General features: G+C 45.1%; 1 protein-coding gene across 2 annotated transcripts in view; it reads left to right on the forward strand.

Annotated features, from left to right (window-relative positions):
• The window catches only part of Deptor (DEP domain containing MTOR interacting protein), a 152,231-nt gene extending 131,997 nt beyond the window's left edge, over positions 1–20,234 (forward strand). Inside the window, exons 9-10 of one of the 2 annotated variants that reach the window (XM_040730377.1) lie at positions 12,467–12,512; positions 14,557–14,686. In XM_040730377.1, coding sequence (XP_040586311.1) covers positions 12,467–12,478 — 12 coding nt within the window. In that variant the 3' untranslated portion in view covers positions 12,479–12,512; positions 14,557–14,686. Of the gene's footprint in view, positions 1–12,466; positions 12,513–14,556 lie in introns of both variants that reach the window. The other variant, XM_040730375.1, reaches the window with a different exon arrangement.
• The last annotated feature ends 472 nt before the right edge of the window (positions 20,235–20,706 follow it).

Here is a 20,706-nt window from a genome sequence, read left to right on the forward strand (position 1 = left end):
TCCATTAGTGTAATGGATTATGACTCGCTGGCAAGTCTACAGTCTGCTTATGTCTAGTGGGTCATGGTGAAGAACTGTTGTTGAGTAATACGGTCTCCGTTCTGAAGCAGCTTTGTGCATATGTACACCTCACGGACAGGAACGTGATTCCTTCATGGATTGTTATACTTAGTTTTAAATAAAAAGTGTGCGTGTGCATGCTCATGCACGCACACACATAAGCCTTTACCAACTGAACCATCTCAAACACTTGATGTGTTTACTCTAAAGCTTTCACAATGGAAGCCAAGAACGATGGCTCACTGTCGCACCTGCTGTGTGGCCTGCATCCGAGAATGTAGCGAGGTGGTCGGGATAGATGACACAGAGACCGGTCGGTTGCTTTAAGAAAACTTTATGCTTCCCAAGTCAGCTTAGGAAGAGACCCCAGTCCGCTTAGGAGAGAGAAGTCTCAGGAGAAGTCTCTCTAAGAAAAAGGAGCTTCCCTTTTTAAGGACTTCTGCCATTCATCTACATACCATTCTTTCCTCCTGGCTGGTGGTCTAATCTCCGGCCCCAGAATCGGGGAGACACCACAGGGAAACAGGAAGAGGCGTCTAGCCGTAGGGGGTGTGAAAGGCCTGGTATTTCAGTGAGCAAGCCCTATCTGAGCCCTAAAGCACTGAATTGTTTTCAGTAAACATTACATAGATGCCTGCTCCCAGGCCGAAGGGGAAGTGGGTTTCTGCTCAAGGTCTGGTGTCCCCACAGCTCACTTCTATAACCCCACAGTTAGAAGGTAGAACTAAAAGGGTCAGAAGTTTAAGGCCATCCTTAGACTACCTTTCTTTCTTTCTTTCTTTCTTTCTTTCTTTCTTTCTTTCTTTCTTCCTTCCTTTCTTTCTTTCTGTCTGTCTGTCTCTGTCTCTCTCTTTCTCACACACTCTTTCTCTCTGTCTCTCTCTCATATACACACACATACACAGATACACAGATACACACATATACATGCATGGGGAGGGGGGAGAGAGGAGAGATGGGTGGGAGGAGAGAAAGAAAATTAATCTTCAACTAAGTACCAAGGCGGACATTAGAGCAATTGTATGACCTATATAGAGATATATAAATTGTTAGTATATATCTGCAGTTCTTACAGTGGGAATTGCTAGTGTAACCACAGCGGAGGAATTGGTTGCTACAACATCACGAGGTACGTGACTGCTGGTGAGAGGTGCCACATACATGTCACGTGTGTATAGACTGCTCGTCTGCCTGCCTCCCTATTTGTTACTGAAAGCCAGTGTCACCTAGCATTATTACGTTATCACTACATCTTGAACTCCTTGGGTTTTGCTTTGTATGCTGCGGGACTCCTTTGCTCAGATACATAGGCTATCGGCTGTTAATGTCTTCCTGATAGATTGACTCCATCTTTTTTTCCTACTTTGCCACCTTAATCATGGCAGATAGTGTGTGGATCAGTTTCTGGTCTTTTAGGTCATTTCCATTTTTCTTTTCTTTTTTTGGTTTTACAAGACAGGGTTTCTCTGTATTGTTTTGGAGGCTGTCGATCCAGCCCAGCTTCGAACTCACAGAGATCTGCCTGCCTCTGCCTCCCCAGTGCTGGGATTAAAGGCGTGCGCCACCACCGCCCGGCTCATTTCCATTTTTCTATAATGAGACTGCACTGACCTTTTGGCTGTACTTTTTTTTTAAACATATAGAAACCTATAACACATGAATGCATGAGAGAGCCTGTTGTATTCTTTCATTATTTATATTGTTCTGAAGTTCAGTTTACATTCCTGAGAGTAACATTTCTTTTACAAATTTAATAAAAACATGTGATTGGCCTGTTTCTTGGCATGTGAGTGATCAACAGGCTGGGGACATTGTTACTGGTGAATTTGTTGTTTATCACTAAGTAGAAGCTTGATTCCTTTTCTCCATGGAGGATTTTAGAGGAAAAGGCTGGGCATAACAGTGCAGACTCTAACCCAGAACTCATGAGGCAAAGGCTCCTCAGGGCTGCATGTTTGAAGCCAGCCAGGTCTATGTAGCCAATTTCTGTCCAGCCAACTCTACAGAGCAAGACAGTGTCTCAAGAATGAGAACTAAACAATAAACCAGGCAGTGGTGGCCCACACCTTTAATCCCAGCACTCAGAAGGCAGGGGCAGGCAGATCTCTGTGAGTTCGAGACCAGCCTGGTCTATAGAGCGAGTTCCAGGACAAACAGCCAGAGATACACAGTGAAACCTTGTCTTGAAAAAACAAAAAAGAAAGAAAACTAAACAAAAGAATTTTAGATGTGAAAAATACTTAAAAGTTCTTAAAGACCCGGCGAGGAGGGGGATTGTTTGTTTGTTTGTTTGTTTGTTTGTTTTGTTTTCCTGCTCAGTGTATCCGATAGGGGAACTCATGCTTAGGGATGTAAAATAACATTTAGCTTCCGGGGTACCAGGTCTGAGACTAGGTATTAACTCCCTTGTCCCAACACTTGGTTTTGCCTTTGGGGAAGCCCCGTTTGTAGGGGCAGGAAGGAAGAAAACAAGAGAACTCTCAGAGATAAACTTCTTGGGGTACTTATTTCTTAGCAAGGACTGCTGAACATGCTAACATCTGTGTTCCGGGGATCGCCTGATCCCACATCTTTTCACCCACCTACAAAGACAGATGGCATGCTTAATCTTCCCCAGTCCTGTTTCTGCTATGAAACAAAGATGGCAACATCACCCAGGAGGTTGTGAGTAGAGTTGCTAATGCTGGTTAATAGCGGAGATGAGATCATGCCATTTATCACTTAGACAGATGATGCGATTTGGCCAAGCTGTGTACGCATTGTCACCAAAGGGAATTATATGCCTTATAGTCATTCCATTTCCTCCTGGAACCTGTAAATTCTATAGTCAAGGAGTCATTAATCGTCAGTTCACTCATGCATCCTAGCATCACTGAGAATGCAGATCCCTGGGGCTCTCTCCCATGGAGTCTGGTAGTCCTTAAGTAAGATCTGAGATTACACACTTTCTTTTTTTTTCTTCAAGACAGGGTTTCTCTGTATTGTTTTGGAGGCTGTCCTCGAACTCACAGAAATCTGCCTGCCTCTGCCTCCCAAGTGCTGGAATTGAAGGCATGCACCAGCAATGCCCGGCAATTACACACTTTCAAATGCTCCCAAAGTGCCTCGTGTGAACACTGCAGCTTGAGAATGACCCTCGCGTATTTTGCATGTGCTTTTCACTTAAGCTATGCAGAGCAGTGAACAGGGATAACTCAGCCCTGTGAGTGGGGTACATGGCCAGCTCTGCTGACATGTAACTGACCTCCTTAATTCATGCACTTTCAGGCATGAGACATACTTAAGAGATGGCAGGCTTGATTCCTGGGCTTCTAGGAAAAGCTTCCACACGTTTGCCTTTGGTTTTGAGATTTAGTGGTTTTGTTGGTTGGTTTGGGGGTTAGGGACTTTCTGTTGTAGCCAGGCTGGCCTTGAACTCACAGCGCTCCTCCTGCCTCCGCCTCCCGAATGCTGAAATCACTGATGTGTGTGGCTGTCTTATTAGGGTTTCTGTTGCTGTGAAGAGACGCCATGACCATGGCACCTCTTACAAAGAAAGCATTTAATTGGGGCTGACTTACAGTTTCAGAGGTGCAGTCCGTTATCATCGTGGTGGGGCATGGTGGCGTGCAGTCAGACGCGGTGCTGGAGAAGGAGCTGTGAGTTCTGTATCGTGATCCACAGGCCGCAGCGGGAATCTGTGTCACACCGAGTGGAGCTTGCACAAAAGGGGACCTCAAAGCCCGCCCCCACAATGACACACTTGCTCCACCAAGGCCACACCCCTCCTAATAGTGCCACTCTCAGTGGGGGCTATGTGTAAAGAGAAAGCCTTTTCCTTGAGAGAAGCCTTCCCGCCAGCCTGGTTCTAGAGCCTCATCAGTCCCAAATAAACACACAGGAGGCTATATTAATTATGAAACTGTTGGCCTTGCTTGTTTCTTACTGTCTAGCTCTGACTTAAGTAATTACCCCATAATTGTTAATCTAAGTATGTCTCTTACTGGAGAAGTTTCCGGGCTTCCTACCCCATGGCGTTACATCTCGACTCTCTTGTGTTTCTCCTTCCCAGAGTCCTCCTGGACTCCTAGTTTCACCTATCTAGATTCCTATTGGCCCAACAGTGCTTTATTGACATATACATAGGACTTCCCCCATCAGCCATGTTCTTTGGAACCACCATAGTCGCCATGCCCACACACTTTAAAGCGTGGGTATGTGTGTGTTGGGGGTGTGCACATGTATGCTCACGTGCATATAAGCACAAATGTGTACAGATGTTCATGCGTGCATGCATGTACATGTAAAGGCCAGAGGACAACTTGGGGTGTCCTCCTCAGGAGAACTCTCCACCTCAGTCTGAGAAGGATCTTCCACTGGCCTGAAACTCACAGTCAGGCTAAAATGACGGACAAGCAAGTCCCAGGTCCCCTTCTGTCTCCACTTCCTCGGGACTGAGATTGCAAGTGCCCCTATGTCCCCAGTCTGGTTCCACTTTTACTGGGCACTTGGTAAGGGTGATGTCTAATCTCTTGGGAGCATTCGACTTGAGCGTTTTCTTCTGTGTCATTTAATCAGGCTTCTCCACTTCACTAATCAAAACAAGGCTCTCTTTTGAGATTTTATTTTTATTTTATGTATGTGGGTGTTTTGCTACATATACAGCTGTGCAATACACACACACACCCACACACACACACACACACAGTATCAGCAGAGCCAGCAAAGGGCATCAGGTCCTCTGGAAGTGGAGTTATAGGTGGTTGTAGACACCCATGTGGGTCCTGAGAATGGAACCCAGATTCCCTTAAAGAATAGCCAGTACTCATAACTGCTGAGCCATCTTTCCAGCCCCAGACTCTTTCCCATCTGTCTGCCTGTCTTCTTCTGTCAACCAGGACTGTGCTTGCTTGAATGCAGCACTCTTGGGGGTGCAGTGGGTGACTGCCGACTCCCATGACCTGAGAAGACCCTGGTGTGCTGAAAGCCTGTGATTCTCCCCAATCTCACCCCCACTTCTGGTCAGACAGCTGAGTGAGTCTGGTGGGCTCCAGCCGTGTGTGAGCATGTGTGATCGTTGCACAATGGGTGGGTGTCCATCTGTCTGGGAGTTCTGGCACATCTGCCAGGCCTGGTGCAGGGTGAGGAATGGCAGAGGCAGGATGATTTAGTTGCTTTGGCTTTCCATCAGAAGGAAGGCTGGAGTTCTGCCTGGGTGTTCGTCCCAACTTGGTCACACCCTGAAATGTTCCTGATGCCGCCTCTGCCGTCCTGTTAGCTCTTAAGGACCTGATGCCGCCTCTGTTGTCCTATTAACTCTTAAGGACCAGTGTTGATGCTCAGACCTCTCTCCTAAGCCTGTGGTTTACTCCAAGCTGCATCCTAACCTCAGCCTCATGTGTCACAGAAAGGTTTTGTTCTGCGTCTCGGTCAATGAGAATATGTCCCTGTCCTTTCATTTGGAGGTTAAAGCTCTGTCCTTGTGGGTGATGAGACTGAGCCCTTTTCTTAAAATGGAGGAAACGGGGCAGAAGCTCAGTTGGCGCAGTGCTTGCCTAGCATTTGTGATGCTCTGGGTTCCATCCCAGGTAGAGGCAGGAGGATCGGCCGTTCAAGGCCAGCCTTAGCTCGATAGTGAGTTCAGGTCCTGGGCTACATGACACCCTATCTCAAAATAAGAGAGGAGGGACAGGGAGATGGCTCAGTTGATAAAACGGTTAAGTTAGGATTTCCAACACCCACACAGAAGCCAGGTATAGTGTGTGCCTGTAATCCCAGCTCTAGAAATGTGGGGGGTGAGGGTGGAGGGGCTCCCTCTGCTTGCTGCCTAGCCAGTCTAGCTGTCTCAAAAACAATAAGGTGGAGAGTGACTGGCGAAGACACTTGACATCAACCTCTGGCTTCTATACAGATGCATACACAGACAGACAGACAGACAGACAGACAGACAGACAGACAGACACGCACACACCTACACATGTGCATACATAGACATACACACATCTACACACCTATACATATACATACACAGACACACACAAAGAACTAAGAAAATGGGACAGTTGCAATCTAATCTTGGCAAACAGATGTGTATGTTAAAAGTACAAAGGAAGCCGGGCAGTGGTGGTGAACGCCTTTAGTCCCAGCACTCAGCAGGCAGAGGCAGGTGGATCTCTGAGTTCGAGGCCAGGCTGCTCTGACAGCCTCAAATAATACAGAGAAACCCTGTGTCATAAAACAAAACAAAACAAAAAAGTACAAGGAAAGCATGACATCTAAACCTCTCGCCCAGCAGGGAGAAATTGTGTTCCTAAAAGTGACCTGTCTGGAGGCAGCCGTGTATTCCGTGAGTTTATGCGCACAGAGGAGAATTTCCCCCAGGCTGTGTGCGTCCCACTGTTACTTGTAATGCGTGGTGATTTGCTAACTGAAAGCCCATCACCATGAGTTACCTATGAGTACACAGTGGGAAGCGTGGAGGTTGGTAATCTGGAACGTTTTAGCAACAGGACGTAGAAGCTGCTTGAACCACAGCAGCTATCGAGGCCATTAGGGAGAGATGACATCTATTCCGACGGTCAGACTCTAAAAATACCATGTTGGATATAAGCGTAAGGGTTTGAAGGCATTTTTTTTTTCTTTATTCTGGGAAAAGGTTTGAAATAACATCTCAGTTACGTTATTTGGTGGTTCCTTTCTTTTTGCTGAGAACTGAGAAAATGGGAGAATCATGATCGTGTGTGTGTTTGTGTGTGTGTGTGTGTGTGTGTGCGTGCTTGTGATGTTCCTGCATGTGCACGTGACACAAAGGATAGATATGTATACAGACATCAGAAGAAAACACTGGGAGGCCGCTCTGTCATTTCCCATTCACTCCTTTAGACAGGCTCTCTAAAGCCTAGTGCTCACCAGATTTTTCTCTGCCTAAACTGGCTAGCCAGTAAGCCTCAGCCGTTCTCCTGCCTCTCCCCTCCCAAGAGGAGAGCTCAGGCATGTATGAGAGCCCAGCGCCCACGTAAAAGGCGCTGGGGCTCTGAACTCAGGTGTCCGCTCTTTTGTAGCAAGCACTCTTACTTACTGAGCCATTTGTCCAGCCCCTAATCTGTCCCTGAAAGCATGTCATTGTGAGAATTATAAGTAGAAGGGAAGTGGAGTGAAAAAGCAACTCCCCCTTTTTTTGTTGTTAGTTTCAGTTTTATGTTTGAGATAGGGTCTCACTGTATAACCGAGGGTGCCCTCAGATTTGTTCTGTGGACCTGGTGGGTCCTAGAAGGTACAGTCTTTGTTTCTTACGTGTAGACAATATGGTTAGCCTTTTTTTTTTTTTCCTTTCTTTGTTGGAGACAGGGTCTTCCTTCATAGCCCAGACTGGCCTCAAACTCACCATCTTCCTGTCTCAACATCCTCAATTGGTAGATTACAGGTGTGTGTTTCCATGTGTGCTTGTTAGTACTGTGTCAACTTGACACACAAACTAGAGTTATCTCAAAGGAGGGACTCTGAATTGAGAAAGTGTCTCCATAAGACCCAGCTGTAAGGCATTTTCTTAATTAGTTATCGATGGGGGAGGGCCCAGCCCCATTACGGGTGATACCATCCCTGGACTGGTAGTCCTGGGTCCTATAAGAAAGCACGCTGAAGCTGGGCGGTGGTGGCACATGGCTTTCATCCCAGCACTCGGGAGGCAGAGGCAGGCGGATCTCTCTGTGAGTTCGAGGCCAGCCTGGTCTATAAAGTGAGGGGGGGGAAGAGTCTCGAAAAAGACAAAAGAAAAGAAAGCAGGCTGAGCAAGCCATGATGAACAAGCCAGTGAGCAGCACCCTCCATGGCCTCTGCATCAGCTCCTGCCTCCAGGTTCCTGCCCTGTCTGAGTCCCTGCCCTGACTTCAATGATGGACTACGATGTGAGCCAAATAAACCCTTTCCTCCCTAAAGCATTTTTGGTCAAGGTGTTTCAGCACATTAATAGAAACCCTAACTAAGATATTATGGTTATTTTATATCCAGGCTTACTTGACTAAAAATCGTGTTATGGAAGTGAAAGAGCCTACACATCAGCATCATACATTTTTTTAGATTTTTGTGTTGTTTGAGGTTTTGTGAGAGAGCTTCATGTAGTTCAGGCTGGCTGTGACTAAAGTATGCAGTGAAACTGCTGGTCTGGTCCTCCTATCTCACCTCCTTGATGCTGGGATTCTAAGTGTATACCATATCCGCATTGCGTGTTGGATTTTTTGACTCTGATTCTTACTCTACAGTCCTGTCAGGATTTGAGCTCTCAATCCTACCTCCTCAGCCTCAGATTGTGGGAGTGTGCCAGCACACCATGAGTGTTTGAGCAGCCCTAGGACTGTCTTAACGTTAAAGAATGGAGAGGAAAAACCAGTAACAAGGGCTGTGGACGTGGCTTAGTAAGTAAAGGCCTTGCTCCACAGGCAGTGACGACCTAAGTTCAACTCCTAGTAGCCGTGTGCAAAAGCCAGGCCTGGCCATTCACACCCATAACCCCAGCACAGGGCAGACATGAGGCTGCTTAGAACTTGCCAGCCAGCCACCATAGCTGCATCAGTGAGCCCCAGGTTCAGTGAAAGATCTGGTCTCAAGAAATAAGGTGGAGGGCGGGAGAGACGGCTCAGAGGGTAAGAAAGAGCACTGGTTTCTCTTCAAGAGGTCCTGAGTTCAATTCCCAGCAACCACATGATGACTCACAACCATCTACAATGAGATCTGGTGCCCTCTTCTGGCCTGCAGATATACATGCAGGCAAAACACTGTGTATATAACAAATAAATCTTAAATAATGTGGAGAGCAATTGAGGAAGGCATCTAATGCTCTGAACTCTGTATGCATGGTGCAATGATAAGACAGAGGTACCCTTTGTTATCCCCAGATTCTGAACCCCCAAAATCACCAAGAGATCCATTTCGATGCAAAAGCAAAGAGTCTTTTATTGTTTTATGAACTGACCCCATTAACTCGGCCCGCTCATCACAGCAGATGGCTGGAGAAGGTCCCCGAGAAAACTTGAGGCGGGAAACTTATAAGGCATCATAAGGGGATGTCTAGGGGTATGAAACAGTCTCAGGATTAGTGCGCTTCCGGGCTCCTACAACCTGTCCTGTGTTGATTGGTCAACTGGTTGTTATGGCCCGTAGGCCCTCCCAGGGAGGTTGCTATGCTCTACAAGTCACTGTTGTACCACATCCAGAATCCCACCAGCTAACTTCTGATTGGTTCCTTGCCACAAGGAGCGTATCTGACCTCCTAGTGACTGGGGCAGCCTAGCAAGGTCAGACACGTGCTGAGTCAGAGGCCTACATGTCTTTTCTGCAGCTAAAGTGTGTGGGGGGTGGGGGACTGGTCCCTTCCTTCATTTTCGCTCCGCCAATGTGAGCTGTAAAGACATCAATAAGCAAAAGGCTTATCGGGGAGGGAGGGGAGAGTAAAAAGCTGTCTCAGAGTGGGGACATGAGAGAGAGAGAGATGGGGTGGCCAGGAGATGGAGAACAAGACAGTGATGGGGGGGGGGGGGATGTTGGTTAAGAGGTTAGTGTCACTATGCAACTCTATACAACTTGTAGCTGCAAAAATGCACCACACCTGGTCCGTGTACGTATACAAACACACATACATCACACACATGTGTACTCACACACCACCTTCAGGTCCTCTGCTTTCCTTAGAGCTTGTATGTATATCTTCCTTACAAGATTGTATTCAGATATAGCTGTTCGGTTACTTGAAATTCAAATTCCACTTAGTTATGTGACCTTGAACACTGACCTCTCTGACATTGCTGGAATTAGGTTAATTGGGAGCTATCAGACAGTAAGACAATAAAAGAGTAAGTCATGTGACCCAAGGTTGACCAAGGACAGGAGGAGGGAAGACCTCTGGATTTAGGAATAAGGTGTCTCATGTTACTCATCCCCAGAATGGATGACCTAAGAGACTGATTTTGACTGGCCAGGCTTGGTTACGTTGACTGCGTGAGTGACAAGTAGAGTTCCGGGATTGGGGGAGGGAGAGGGGTGTGGCAGCTCAAGCCTGTTAGCTATAGTACTTAGGAGGTAGAGAAAAAGAAGTTATGGTAATACTCTGCTACACAGGGACTTTGAGGCTAGCCTGAGCTAAAGACAGTGTCTCAAAACAGGAAAATAAAAAAGGTTTACACACAGTGATGGAGTTTATTATAAAGTTGCCCGCTGTTTTGTTATTACTGTTGTGTGTTTGTCTTTTTTACAGTTTGTTTTCTTTTGTGGCTGAAACTAATATCCCACAGGATGGATATACCAAATTTTATTTCTCTTTGATTAGTTGGTGGATAAATGTGTTACATTATTTTTTAAAAAGCAGCTGTAGAGAGATGAAAGCAGAAAAAAAAACCTAGAGGCTTAGTCTGACCTTAGGTGGGACCATGTTTATTCATAGCGAGGGGGCATTTTTGTCAAGTGTGCTGATGGCCAAAATACCTACAATGGGGATGGGATGTGGGCCCTTACAGTCGTTAGTTCATGGGGAAGCTTTGAAGTGCAGTGGTTTAGCAGGAGACTGTTAAAATGCCTTTCCGTCTTTGAAGCTTCAAGCCACCCTCTCCTTTACCTCTGCCCAGCCTGAACCAGGCTCTTAAGCTCAAGTAGCCATCAGCTAAGTGGGAAGACAAGGCAGGAGTAGAAAGGGTTGTGGTGGGACTGGAAAGATGGCTCTGTGGTTAAGATCGCTTGCTGCTCTTGCAGAAGACCCGGCCTTGCTTCCAGGCATGCGCACCAAGGTCACAACTGCCTGCAACTCCAGATCTGGGGGATGTGCCTTCAGGACTCTACACACAAACTCATGCTAGCGTGCACACGTATACACACACACACACAAATATATATAAATAAATTTAAAATAAAGGTATATGGTATTTGAGAAGTCACTTGCCCAGTTTAGAAGGGCCTAGCAGTCACGTGACCATCGGACCTGTTATGATGCCATTTCCACATTGTCCTCCAGAGACTTGAATTTATTTAGATTTCTATGTGATGTTCCTAATGCCCCCATGTTGACTAGTTAAGACAAATGGTGTGGGACATCAGAACATAATTGTGGTGAAGCCCGAATGACTAATATGACCACAGTGTGATTCAGAGACACAAATTATCCCGGAGACGTGGAGGGTTAGCTGGCAACTGTCTTCCCCTTTAGCAACACAAAGGCATCTTTTGGAGAGAGGAACCCAGATCTGAAGTCCAGCACCCTGGGTGGGAGGGGGTGACATTCCTCTCATTCTTTGGCAGAGGAAAACAAGTCAACAGCTTAGTTAGGTCAGTGCTAAAATGCCCCCACAAGTGCTCCGTTCTGGGTGAATTGTGATCAGGCATTGTGACCTCAGTATCACTATGAATTTGACCATGGTTGAAAACTGCTGATTATACTCTAGACATGTCTGAGTAAGGAGCGGAAATGTCAAGGTTCATGTTTACTGAAGAAATATGATTGTGTTTGCTACATTACACTTTCTACTCATGTAGCCATGATTTCTTTGTTTTGTGTTTTTTGTTTGTTTGTTTGTTTGTTTTCAAGACAGGGTTTCTCTGTGTAACAGCCCTAGCTGTTGTGAAACTAGCTCTGTAGACCAGGCTAGCCTCGAACTCACAGAGATCCACCTGCCTCTGCCTCCCGAGTGCTGGGATTAAAGGCATGTGCCACCACCGCTGGCTAGGAAATGACCATTCTTTTTAAAGAGAGAGGAGTTAGCAAGCCCAGCATTTGTGTGATGTCTTCCAGAATGTTTTAAATCCATTATGTATGGATGAATATGCATTTTTTAACCTGTTGATTTTACAACTGAGTAATGCTTTTTTATTTATTTATTTTTTGAGACAGAGTCTCATGTAGCCCAGGCTGGCCTCCAACCAGCCAAGGTTAATCGCTAACTTCTGACCCTCCAGCCTCCACTGGACCAAGGTGCTAATGTTACACATGCATATTGCCAGGCACTGAGCTTTTAAGGTCCTGGGAGTCAAGCCAAGGCTCTGTGCATCCAAGGCAAGTTCTCTTCCAACTGAGCTACATCCGCAGCTCCAAATGAGGTGTATTTATATCAGAAAGCACATGATATAAAAGAGGAGAAGTGACCTACTTAAATTAAAGTCACCATCAAAGGGACATAAGTCATAAATCCCTATATTAGGGTTCTAAATCCTGTAACATTTTTTATAAAAAAAAATTCAGAAACAAAGCTGTGATTCTGATGTTTCCCAACTTGGGTATGTGCAGGCATTAGGTGTTGATTATTTTGGGACTTGATTTTAAGTTTAAGTTTATATTGCCATTACTGTGCCAAAGGTCAATAAAAAAATGAAATGGTGGGTTCCCAAAGGTTTGAGTCTTTCTCACATTCTTTTTAGTTTTCCACACTGAATTAATTTGTATTTCTCACAGGCATGCATGTGAACTGTCCAGACAATGAACTTACAGGCTTGAGATGGTGAGGCCCTCAGAGAAAGCATCACTGGATTAATCATCTCAGTCACCTCTGCTTCTCTCTCACTTCTTTCCTTCTTCCTGCTCACTGGCTTTAACTTTCCTCCTGTGTGTGTGTGTGTGTGTGTGTGTGTGTGTGTGTGTGTGTGTGTGTGTACTCTTGCATGTACCTGTGAAGATCCAAGATTGACATCAATCACTCTTCACCCTTCTCAGTAAGGCAACCCAGAACTCACAGATATGGCTCACGCCAGCTTGTTTCTAGAATCTCTGTTTCTGCCTTCCAAGTGCTGGGGTTATAGGGGATCTGCCACACACACACCTGACATTTACATGATGACTTAGTCAGTAATGACTACTATGGAGAGACACCATGTACAAGACAACTCTTATGAAAGAAACCATTTAATTGGGGGCTGGCTTACAGTTTCAGAGGCTTAATCCATTATCATCATGACATGGACCTGGTAACACTGGAGCTGGAGCAGTAGCTGAGAACTACAGAGCTACATCCTGGTTCACAGGCCTCGAGGGGCAGGCACTGGTCGTTGCTTGAGGTTTTTGGAACCTCAGAGCCCACCCCCAGTGACATATTTCCTCCAACAAGGCCATACCTACTCCAACAAGACAACACCTCCTAATCCTTCTAATCCTTTTAAATAGTACCACTCCCTAGTGACTAAGGATTCAAATATATGAGCGTATGGGGGCCATTCTTATTCGAACAACCACACATGGGTTCCTGGGGATCCAGACTCTGGTTCTCAGGCTTGAATGGTTGGCACTTTAACAGCTGAGCATAACTCCTTTTTTTAGTCTTCTTTATCTTTCTCTCTGTCTTTCTGTATGTGTGTGTCCGTGTCTGTTGATGTGTCTCTGTGTGTGTATGTATGTGTAGATTCTAGCTAGTGCATGTGCCTAAAGAGGCTGGAGGGGCTACAGCAAGTATCTTCCTCTATCACTCTCCATATAATTTTTGACATAGGATTTCTCACTGAACCTAGTGCTAGCTATTTTGGGCTGGACTGGCTGACCAGCTAGTGTGGAAATGGTGCTTGTAACTGAATGATGCTCTAATTTTCACTAACTTTTCCATGTTCATAAGGATGGTCACCAGGGTGATATATAGAGATTAGCATTAGCCAGATGCTTTGGTGAGTGAAAGGAGGCACTACTAACAATAATGTAGGATGGGCAGGGGCCCATGCAAATAATTATAGCCACAAGCACAACAACTACAAGATTGTGAATCCCCATAGATTGGCCCACTTTAATAAAAGCTTCATGTACTCTGTCTTGGAATTCTTGCAACAGTCATATGAGGTCGGTACCATACAATAGATGGAAATTAAACTTAGAAATATAACTAAGTAATATAAGCTAATAAGATTCAGAGTTAGGATTTAAGTCCAATTTTTGTAAAATGCTTTTTTTCCGTTATCCTGCCCTGTAGAAAAAGTGTGTCCTTTTAGAAACGATTCAATCAGCCGGGCATTGGTGGCTCACGCCTTTAATCTCATCACTCGAGAGGAAGAGGCAGACAGATCTCTGTGAGTTTGAGGCCAGTCTGATATACAAAGCTAGTTCCAGGACAGCCTCCAAAGCAATACAGAGAAACCCTGTCTCAAAAAAACAAAAGAGAAGGAAGGAAGGAAGGAAGGAAGGAAGGAAGGAAGGAAGGAAGGAAGGAAGGAAGGAAGGAAGGAAGGAAGGAAGGAAGGAAGATGATTGAATCAGAGTAGCTAGCTGGTTGGACTTGGCTATTTTAAGAAAAATGTTGGGCCACACTAAGCCTATGAAAAAATTGATAACTATAAGTGTGTCTGTCTGTCTGTCTGTCTGTCTGTCTGTGTCTATGTGTCTGGAGACAACCACATCTCACTTACCCCAGACTGGCTTCTTATATAGCCTAGAGTAACCACTCCGACCCTGCTTCTCCGCCCCTCAAATGCCGGGACCATGAACACCCTGGGCAGGCATTTCATCGACTGAGCTACATCCCCAGCCCGAGCTGATTGATGTACTTTCTTTCTGCCCTTCCTCTCTAGGTCTGCCAGTTCGTCGTCTCTGTCAATGGGCTCAACGTGCTGAATGTAGACTACCGCACCGTGAGCAACCTGATTCTCACAGGCCCAAGGACAATCGTCATGGAAGTCATGGAGGAGTTGGACTGCTGAGCAAGGACACCTCGCCGCTGATGCCCCGTCCCAGAACAACACGACAAATGACATGGCAACGATGGGCAGACAAATGGATAATTGGGACATGCGGATCTTTTCTCTGTCCATACGCACCTTGACTTATATGCAGTGTTTGAATGTGGAAGAACCGGGTCATACATTTAAAAAAAAAACATAGCAGGGGTGTGGTGGCTCAAAAGTCTATAATCCCAGCACTCAGGAGGTCAAGGCAGGATCAGGGCTGCAAGTGCAAGGGTAGCCTCAGCTCACAGTGTGAGTGCCTGTCTCCAAAACCATGTGCTTGTGCCAACGTAGGTGGCAACCGGGAAACTGTTTCCCTGTGGCGTAGAATTCCCTTACTGGAGCCCAGTCCACAGTCCCCAATCATGGGTTTTCACGTTTGCAGAAAGTTGTTAGAAAGCTAAAATAGCAACGTGGGGGAAATGTCTTTTCTAGGAGTTCTTAGGATAGTTATTACATAGTTTACATCACTTCCGTTGTGCTTTGATGGCGGGAGTAATGAAATGGCACCAGCGGTCCTGGATACTGAGGCAGGAGGATCACTTGAATTCTGGTGGATGAGCCACATAATGAGACCCCACATTAACAAAAATGGTTTTCAGCAAAATTAGCCTGAAGCTATTCAGTAAGCCTAGATTCCACCAGCTTAAAATGAAAACGGGGCACCTAGGAATGTAACCCGCTAACAAGAATGTGCAAGAAGGTTCTTAAGTGTTCAGCTACTTAAAAACCATTATCACAAAGTAACTTTTTCCTCTCTGTTTAGATTTTCTTTCTTTCTTTTAAGGCGGGGCCTCGCCCGGTAACCCCTCGCTACTGACTTTTCCTTAATTTCTGCCTTGATCACCAATTTCAGCTTAACCTTTTTTGGTTATGGCACGAGGTGAAAAAGAAAACAAAACTCTGTGTCATGGGAGGTGGAAATGGACAAGGAGACAATGCCCACAACTGCCTGACCCTCTTTTCCTCGCTGGCCTGAGTGCTTTCGTCCCGTGAATCGGCTCCCGCAGCCTTCTGGAGTTCGTTCGAAATATTCTGGGTGTGAAAGCAAAGAGGTCTGTCCGTACCCAAGGAACACTCAAAGTCAGACCTCTGACAAGATTGCACTCCGCGAGCAGCAACCTTTAAGGGACTTGGCTTCATGGCAACCAACTTGACACTCAAAATGACTTCTCAGCCCGGATCTTTACAAGTCTCCTAATGTCACAGGACGCTCTGCTCAGTTAGGAGTCCGATTGCCATTCCAGTCTGCATCTTGCGTGAGAATTCTTCACCTCACTTGTGCATGTTTCTTTGATCTAGAAAAGACTTCCTTTGAACCAGGTGTGGCAGCACAGGCCTGTAATCCCAGCACCCAGGAAGTGTTCAAAATGAGCCTGAGATATAGGAGACCCTATCTCAAAAATCCAGGAGATTCCTCAGAGTACCAAATGAGACAGTCCTTTTATGTAGTATATTTTGAACCGAGAGCCTACTTTCTTATGCATTAACAAAGTAATTGTTATACCTCAGTAATTTCTTAGTGGGAGGTGATTGTCATGCATTGGTACCTGGTGGAATGAATTTTGTTAGTGCATACATACATACATACATACATACATACATACATACATACATACATTTTTCTAGCTCTAGTAAGAAAATAGGATTTTGAAGTGATATAGGATAGTTCACATTGGCCAGAGAGGTCAATACCATCATCACCCGTTCTATAAATGCAGAAACCCACTCACAGCACAGATTGGTTCATCATACGCTCAAAACAGCCCAGCAACTAAGTAGGGAACCTTACCACATGGCTTTAATTTATGCTTGTTGTGAGTCAGTGCCAAACTGATGATCCCCCACTTCCTAAGTGGGGTTACAGGTGCACGGCACCACATTCGGATAGGATAACCCTTACAGATGAGACAGACGAAAGAAAAAGGGATGGCTGTGGGCACTACGGTCTTCTCTGAATGCCCTTTGCCTTGACCCTAGATCCTAGAATTTCCCTGTACTACACACACCCCCTCATTCTGTCCATCAGGGAGGGAGTGAAGAAGAGTTCGGTGTCTTCTTATTTGGTTCCTCTCACCCCCAGTTTAAAGGTCAAATGCCAGAGGACTTTGTTTTAAAGATGGGTCTTGCTATGTAGCACAGGCTGTCCCCAAACTCCCACTAATCCTCCTGCCTCAGCAAATATCTTTGGACCATGAGTTGTTAAGGCCTTTCTCTCTCTCTCTTTCTCTCTTCTCTCTCTCTCTCTCTCTCTCTCTCTCTCTCTCTCTCTCTCTCTCTCTCTCTCTCTACACACACACACACACACACACACACACACACACACACGGACTCACCCAAGAACACACACCACACATAGCCTCATATAATAATTAGTGAATATGAATACTCCAATGACCCTAGGACCTTGTCTTACTCATTCAATGCTCATTCAATGTTTATGAACATGTTATCTAATTTTTAGAATGTTACTTCTCCCTCTTTGCCCAGGAAAATTATTCTCATTAGCTCCTTTGGGTGTCATCTCCTTAGAGAAATCTTTGCCAGGTCCCCCAAAAATGTTCCTTCCCTAAGGTCTCCAAACCCCACAGATCCGTAAATCGCATCTCAGCCCCTGTTAGAGCAAAGTGACGTTTACAGTGTCATTGCCACCTCTCAGCCTTGGGATGGAAGCGGAGGATCAGGAGTCCAGTACAGCCTTGGTAAGAGAGCAAGTCTGAGGCCAAGCTGGAGATGCAGGAGATGCTGTCCTAGATGCATTTAGAAAGGTGTTGGGACCGAGTGAAAGAACCACAAGTACCTGGGATTTGCCCCTGATGGAACTGTGGGCCCAGTCCTCTCTCTTCATGAGATTAGTGAGCAGTGTGTCTCCACCGTTTGCCCTCACACAATGTACTAACTCATCAGAGGCCCCAGGGAGGTCAATCAGTCATGGACTAAAACCTCAAAACCTGTGAGCCAAAACGGCCCTTCTCTTTATCGGTTGATTATCACAGGTACCTTGTTATAGAGACAGATATCTGCCTAACACAGATTGTTTCATGTGTCTGTCTGCAAGTCACCTTTGCCCTGAGTTGAATTGCCAAAGTTCCAGGTCATGTAACCCCAAATAATCTAGAACCTGCAACTGATTCTCTCCTTTAGCTTAGAAATTGGAAACTTTGAAACCACAAAATGGTTCACATCATTTGTGAACCAAAGCAATTCATAAAAGCAGCTCTAGGTTGGAGAGAGAGTGCAGTGCTTAAGAGCACAGGCTGTTCTTCCAGAGGACCCAAGTTCGATTCCCAGCACTATATAATGGCTCGCATCTGGCTGCCACTCTAGTTCCAGGGGATCCAATATATTTTTCTTACCTCCGTGGGCACCAGCTACATACATGCGTGCATACAAAACATCCATATACGTACAATTAAGATAAATAAGCTTTAAAAGTAAATTTAAAAAATAAAACTAGCCCAGAATCCAGGAGTAGGGAAATAGACACCATCTTTTATGAGAAGACTTGCATGGAATTTGTGACCATTTCTAATTCTCTAAAAGTAGATGGGAGGAAGGAGCCACTGTTAGTTGAGTGTAGTTATTGAAAGCTTTAAACTCTCTGGACTCAAATTCTTACCCAGCCATTGGGTGGGAGTGTCAATGAAGTCTGATTTCTAGTGACACTTTGAGAGTCTGTAGATCTTAAAATGCCAGTGCTGCCATGGCTGTGTAGAACACAGTTTAACCATTTCATTTCACTTACAAATGAGGCATAGACCAATCTTGTGCTATCCCCAAGCTCATGAAGCTTGTCGGGTAGGAGCTTGAGTGGGATACTTTCTGAGTCTCCTGTCACTCAGCCCTGTTACAGTAGAGCCTTCTGCAGCTGAAACAGCCCTATGACATGATGTACTCAGAAAATGAAAGTGGAGCCAGGTGTCTGGGAAGGGAAGGAAATGCCATCTTTTATTGTTGTTTGTTTCAAATACAAGGGTCTTATTCTGAATGTAGCCCACGTTGGCTGGGAACTTACTGTATTGCACACATAGGCTAGTCTCAAGTTCATAGCAATTCCCCTGCTTCAGCCTTCTGAGGACTAGAATTACAGGCCTGAGCTACCATGCTTGCTTTAAATGAGTTTAGTCTTCATGCGTATTTGTATGTCTGTGATGTTCAAAGAGGAAATGACATTTACTGCCTGAGATGACATTTACCTGCACACCTTGGACACATACTTCTTGTTCCCTTACAAATAATTTTCAGAAGCCGGGCGCACACCTTTAATCCCAGCACTTGAGAGGCAGAGGCGGGTGGATCTCTGTGAGTTCCAGGCCAGCCTGGTCTAACAAAGCTATACAGAGAACCCTGTCTCAAAAAACAAGAGAGAGAGAAATACTTTCAAAGCCAGGCATGATGGCTCACACCTATAATCCCAGAATGTTGGGAAGCTGAAACAGGGTGTTGCCATGAGCTTAAGGCCAGCCTGGGCTATAGAGACTTTCTCTCAAAAACAAAAGTAGGCAAAAAAAAAATTCTTAAGACTTTTTTTCAGATGTTTGTGTGCCATATTTTATGTTTTGAGACAAAAAGGAAGATGGTTTTCCTTTCTATATTAGTATTGTATGTGTAAATTCTAAGATCATCTTTTGTTGAACTGAAAACTGCCATTGTCCTTGGTTTCTGCCTTCTGGGATTTAATTACGGCTAGGCATGGTGGCCCACAGCAAGGAGAAGACTCGCTGGAGAATGGAGTTTGAGGCCACCCTGAGCCACACACAGAGACCCTATCTAAGGAATAATTTTTTTAGGCTTAGTATCTCACACCTCTGATGCCACCACTGCAGAAGCAGGAAGAGCACCACGTCTAAGGCAAACCTCGGCTGCGTGTAATACCCAAATGACATAATAATTAAGGAGACTAGTTGAGAAATGGTAGGTAACATGAGTCAGACGAGTCACCTTTGCCTAAATGGGGTGTGACTGACTTCCCGACGTCATGTGACAGGTGGCTTCTTTGGAGGGACAAACACTAAGATTAGGAGTATTGCTGCTTTCCATTCAAATGGTAGGTAGTCTTGAGTTTCCAAATCATGCCTCAAATGCATTGTGGAGACATCAACTTCCGAGGCCTATTTTATAATGTTGGTACTGACTCTTCTCTATCAGCTGCTAAGAATTAATCCTGTTTTTCTTTGACTATATATAATCAGAATAACTCCAGAGCACTCTGGTGTTGCTGGCTGGTGGAAACTGATTGTTGACATTAATCATGATTTCCCGTCACTTCACGTGTGACGTACATTTCTTCAGTTGCAGTACCACCAGGACGAAAGAGCTGTGTGCCAAAAATGAAGTTCACCATCAAAGATCATATATGGTATTGTTAAATGAGTTTTTTTTAAAAAGTACTTAATATATAGCTTTATTTTAAAATTTGGTGAGAGTGATTTGCTATCTTTATTAAATCTATACTGTAAATCTTAAGATGACTGTATGAAAATACAAAGGCATAGCATGAAATAAATGTTACATTTAAAAAACGACTTTAAAGTTTGGGCTTTTTCTCTCTTTAAAAAAAAAAATGGCCACTTTTTGCCCAAAGAAAGGGCTACACTTCAAGCTATATTAATAACTTGACAGAGAAGACACGTGGTCCTGTCTTACTAAGTAACGTAAAGTCTCCTTGTGAGTGTGTTCAGTGGTAGACATTTTCCCATTCCAGCAGCCACTTCCAAATTACCACACAGAGACTTATATTAATTGTAAATGCTCATCTGGGTAGTGGTGATGCACACCTTTAATCCCAGCACTCAGGAGGCAGAGGCAGGTGGATATCTGTGAGTTCAAGGCCAGCCTGGTCTACAGAGTGAGCTCCAGGACAGCCTCCAGAGCCATAGAGAGAGAAACCCTGTCTCGAAGAAGACAAAAAAAAAAAAATGCTCGGCCAATAGCTTAGGCTTATTACTAACTAGCTCTTACATTTTAAGTTAGCCCATATTCCTTATTGACGGTCTG

Source organism: Mesocricetus auratus, unplaced genomic scaffold, assembly GCF_017639785.1.
Source record: "Mesocricetus auratus isolate SY011 unplaced genomic scaffold, BCM_Maur_2.0 Super-Scaffold_100023, whole genome shotgun sequence".
Classification (NCBI taxonomy): Eukaryota; Metazoa; Chordata; class Mammalia; order Rodentia; family Cricetidae; genus Mesocricetus; species Mesocricetus auratus.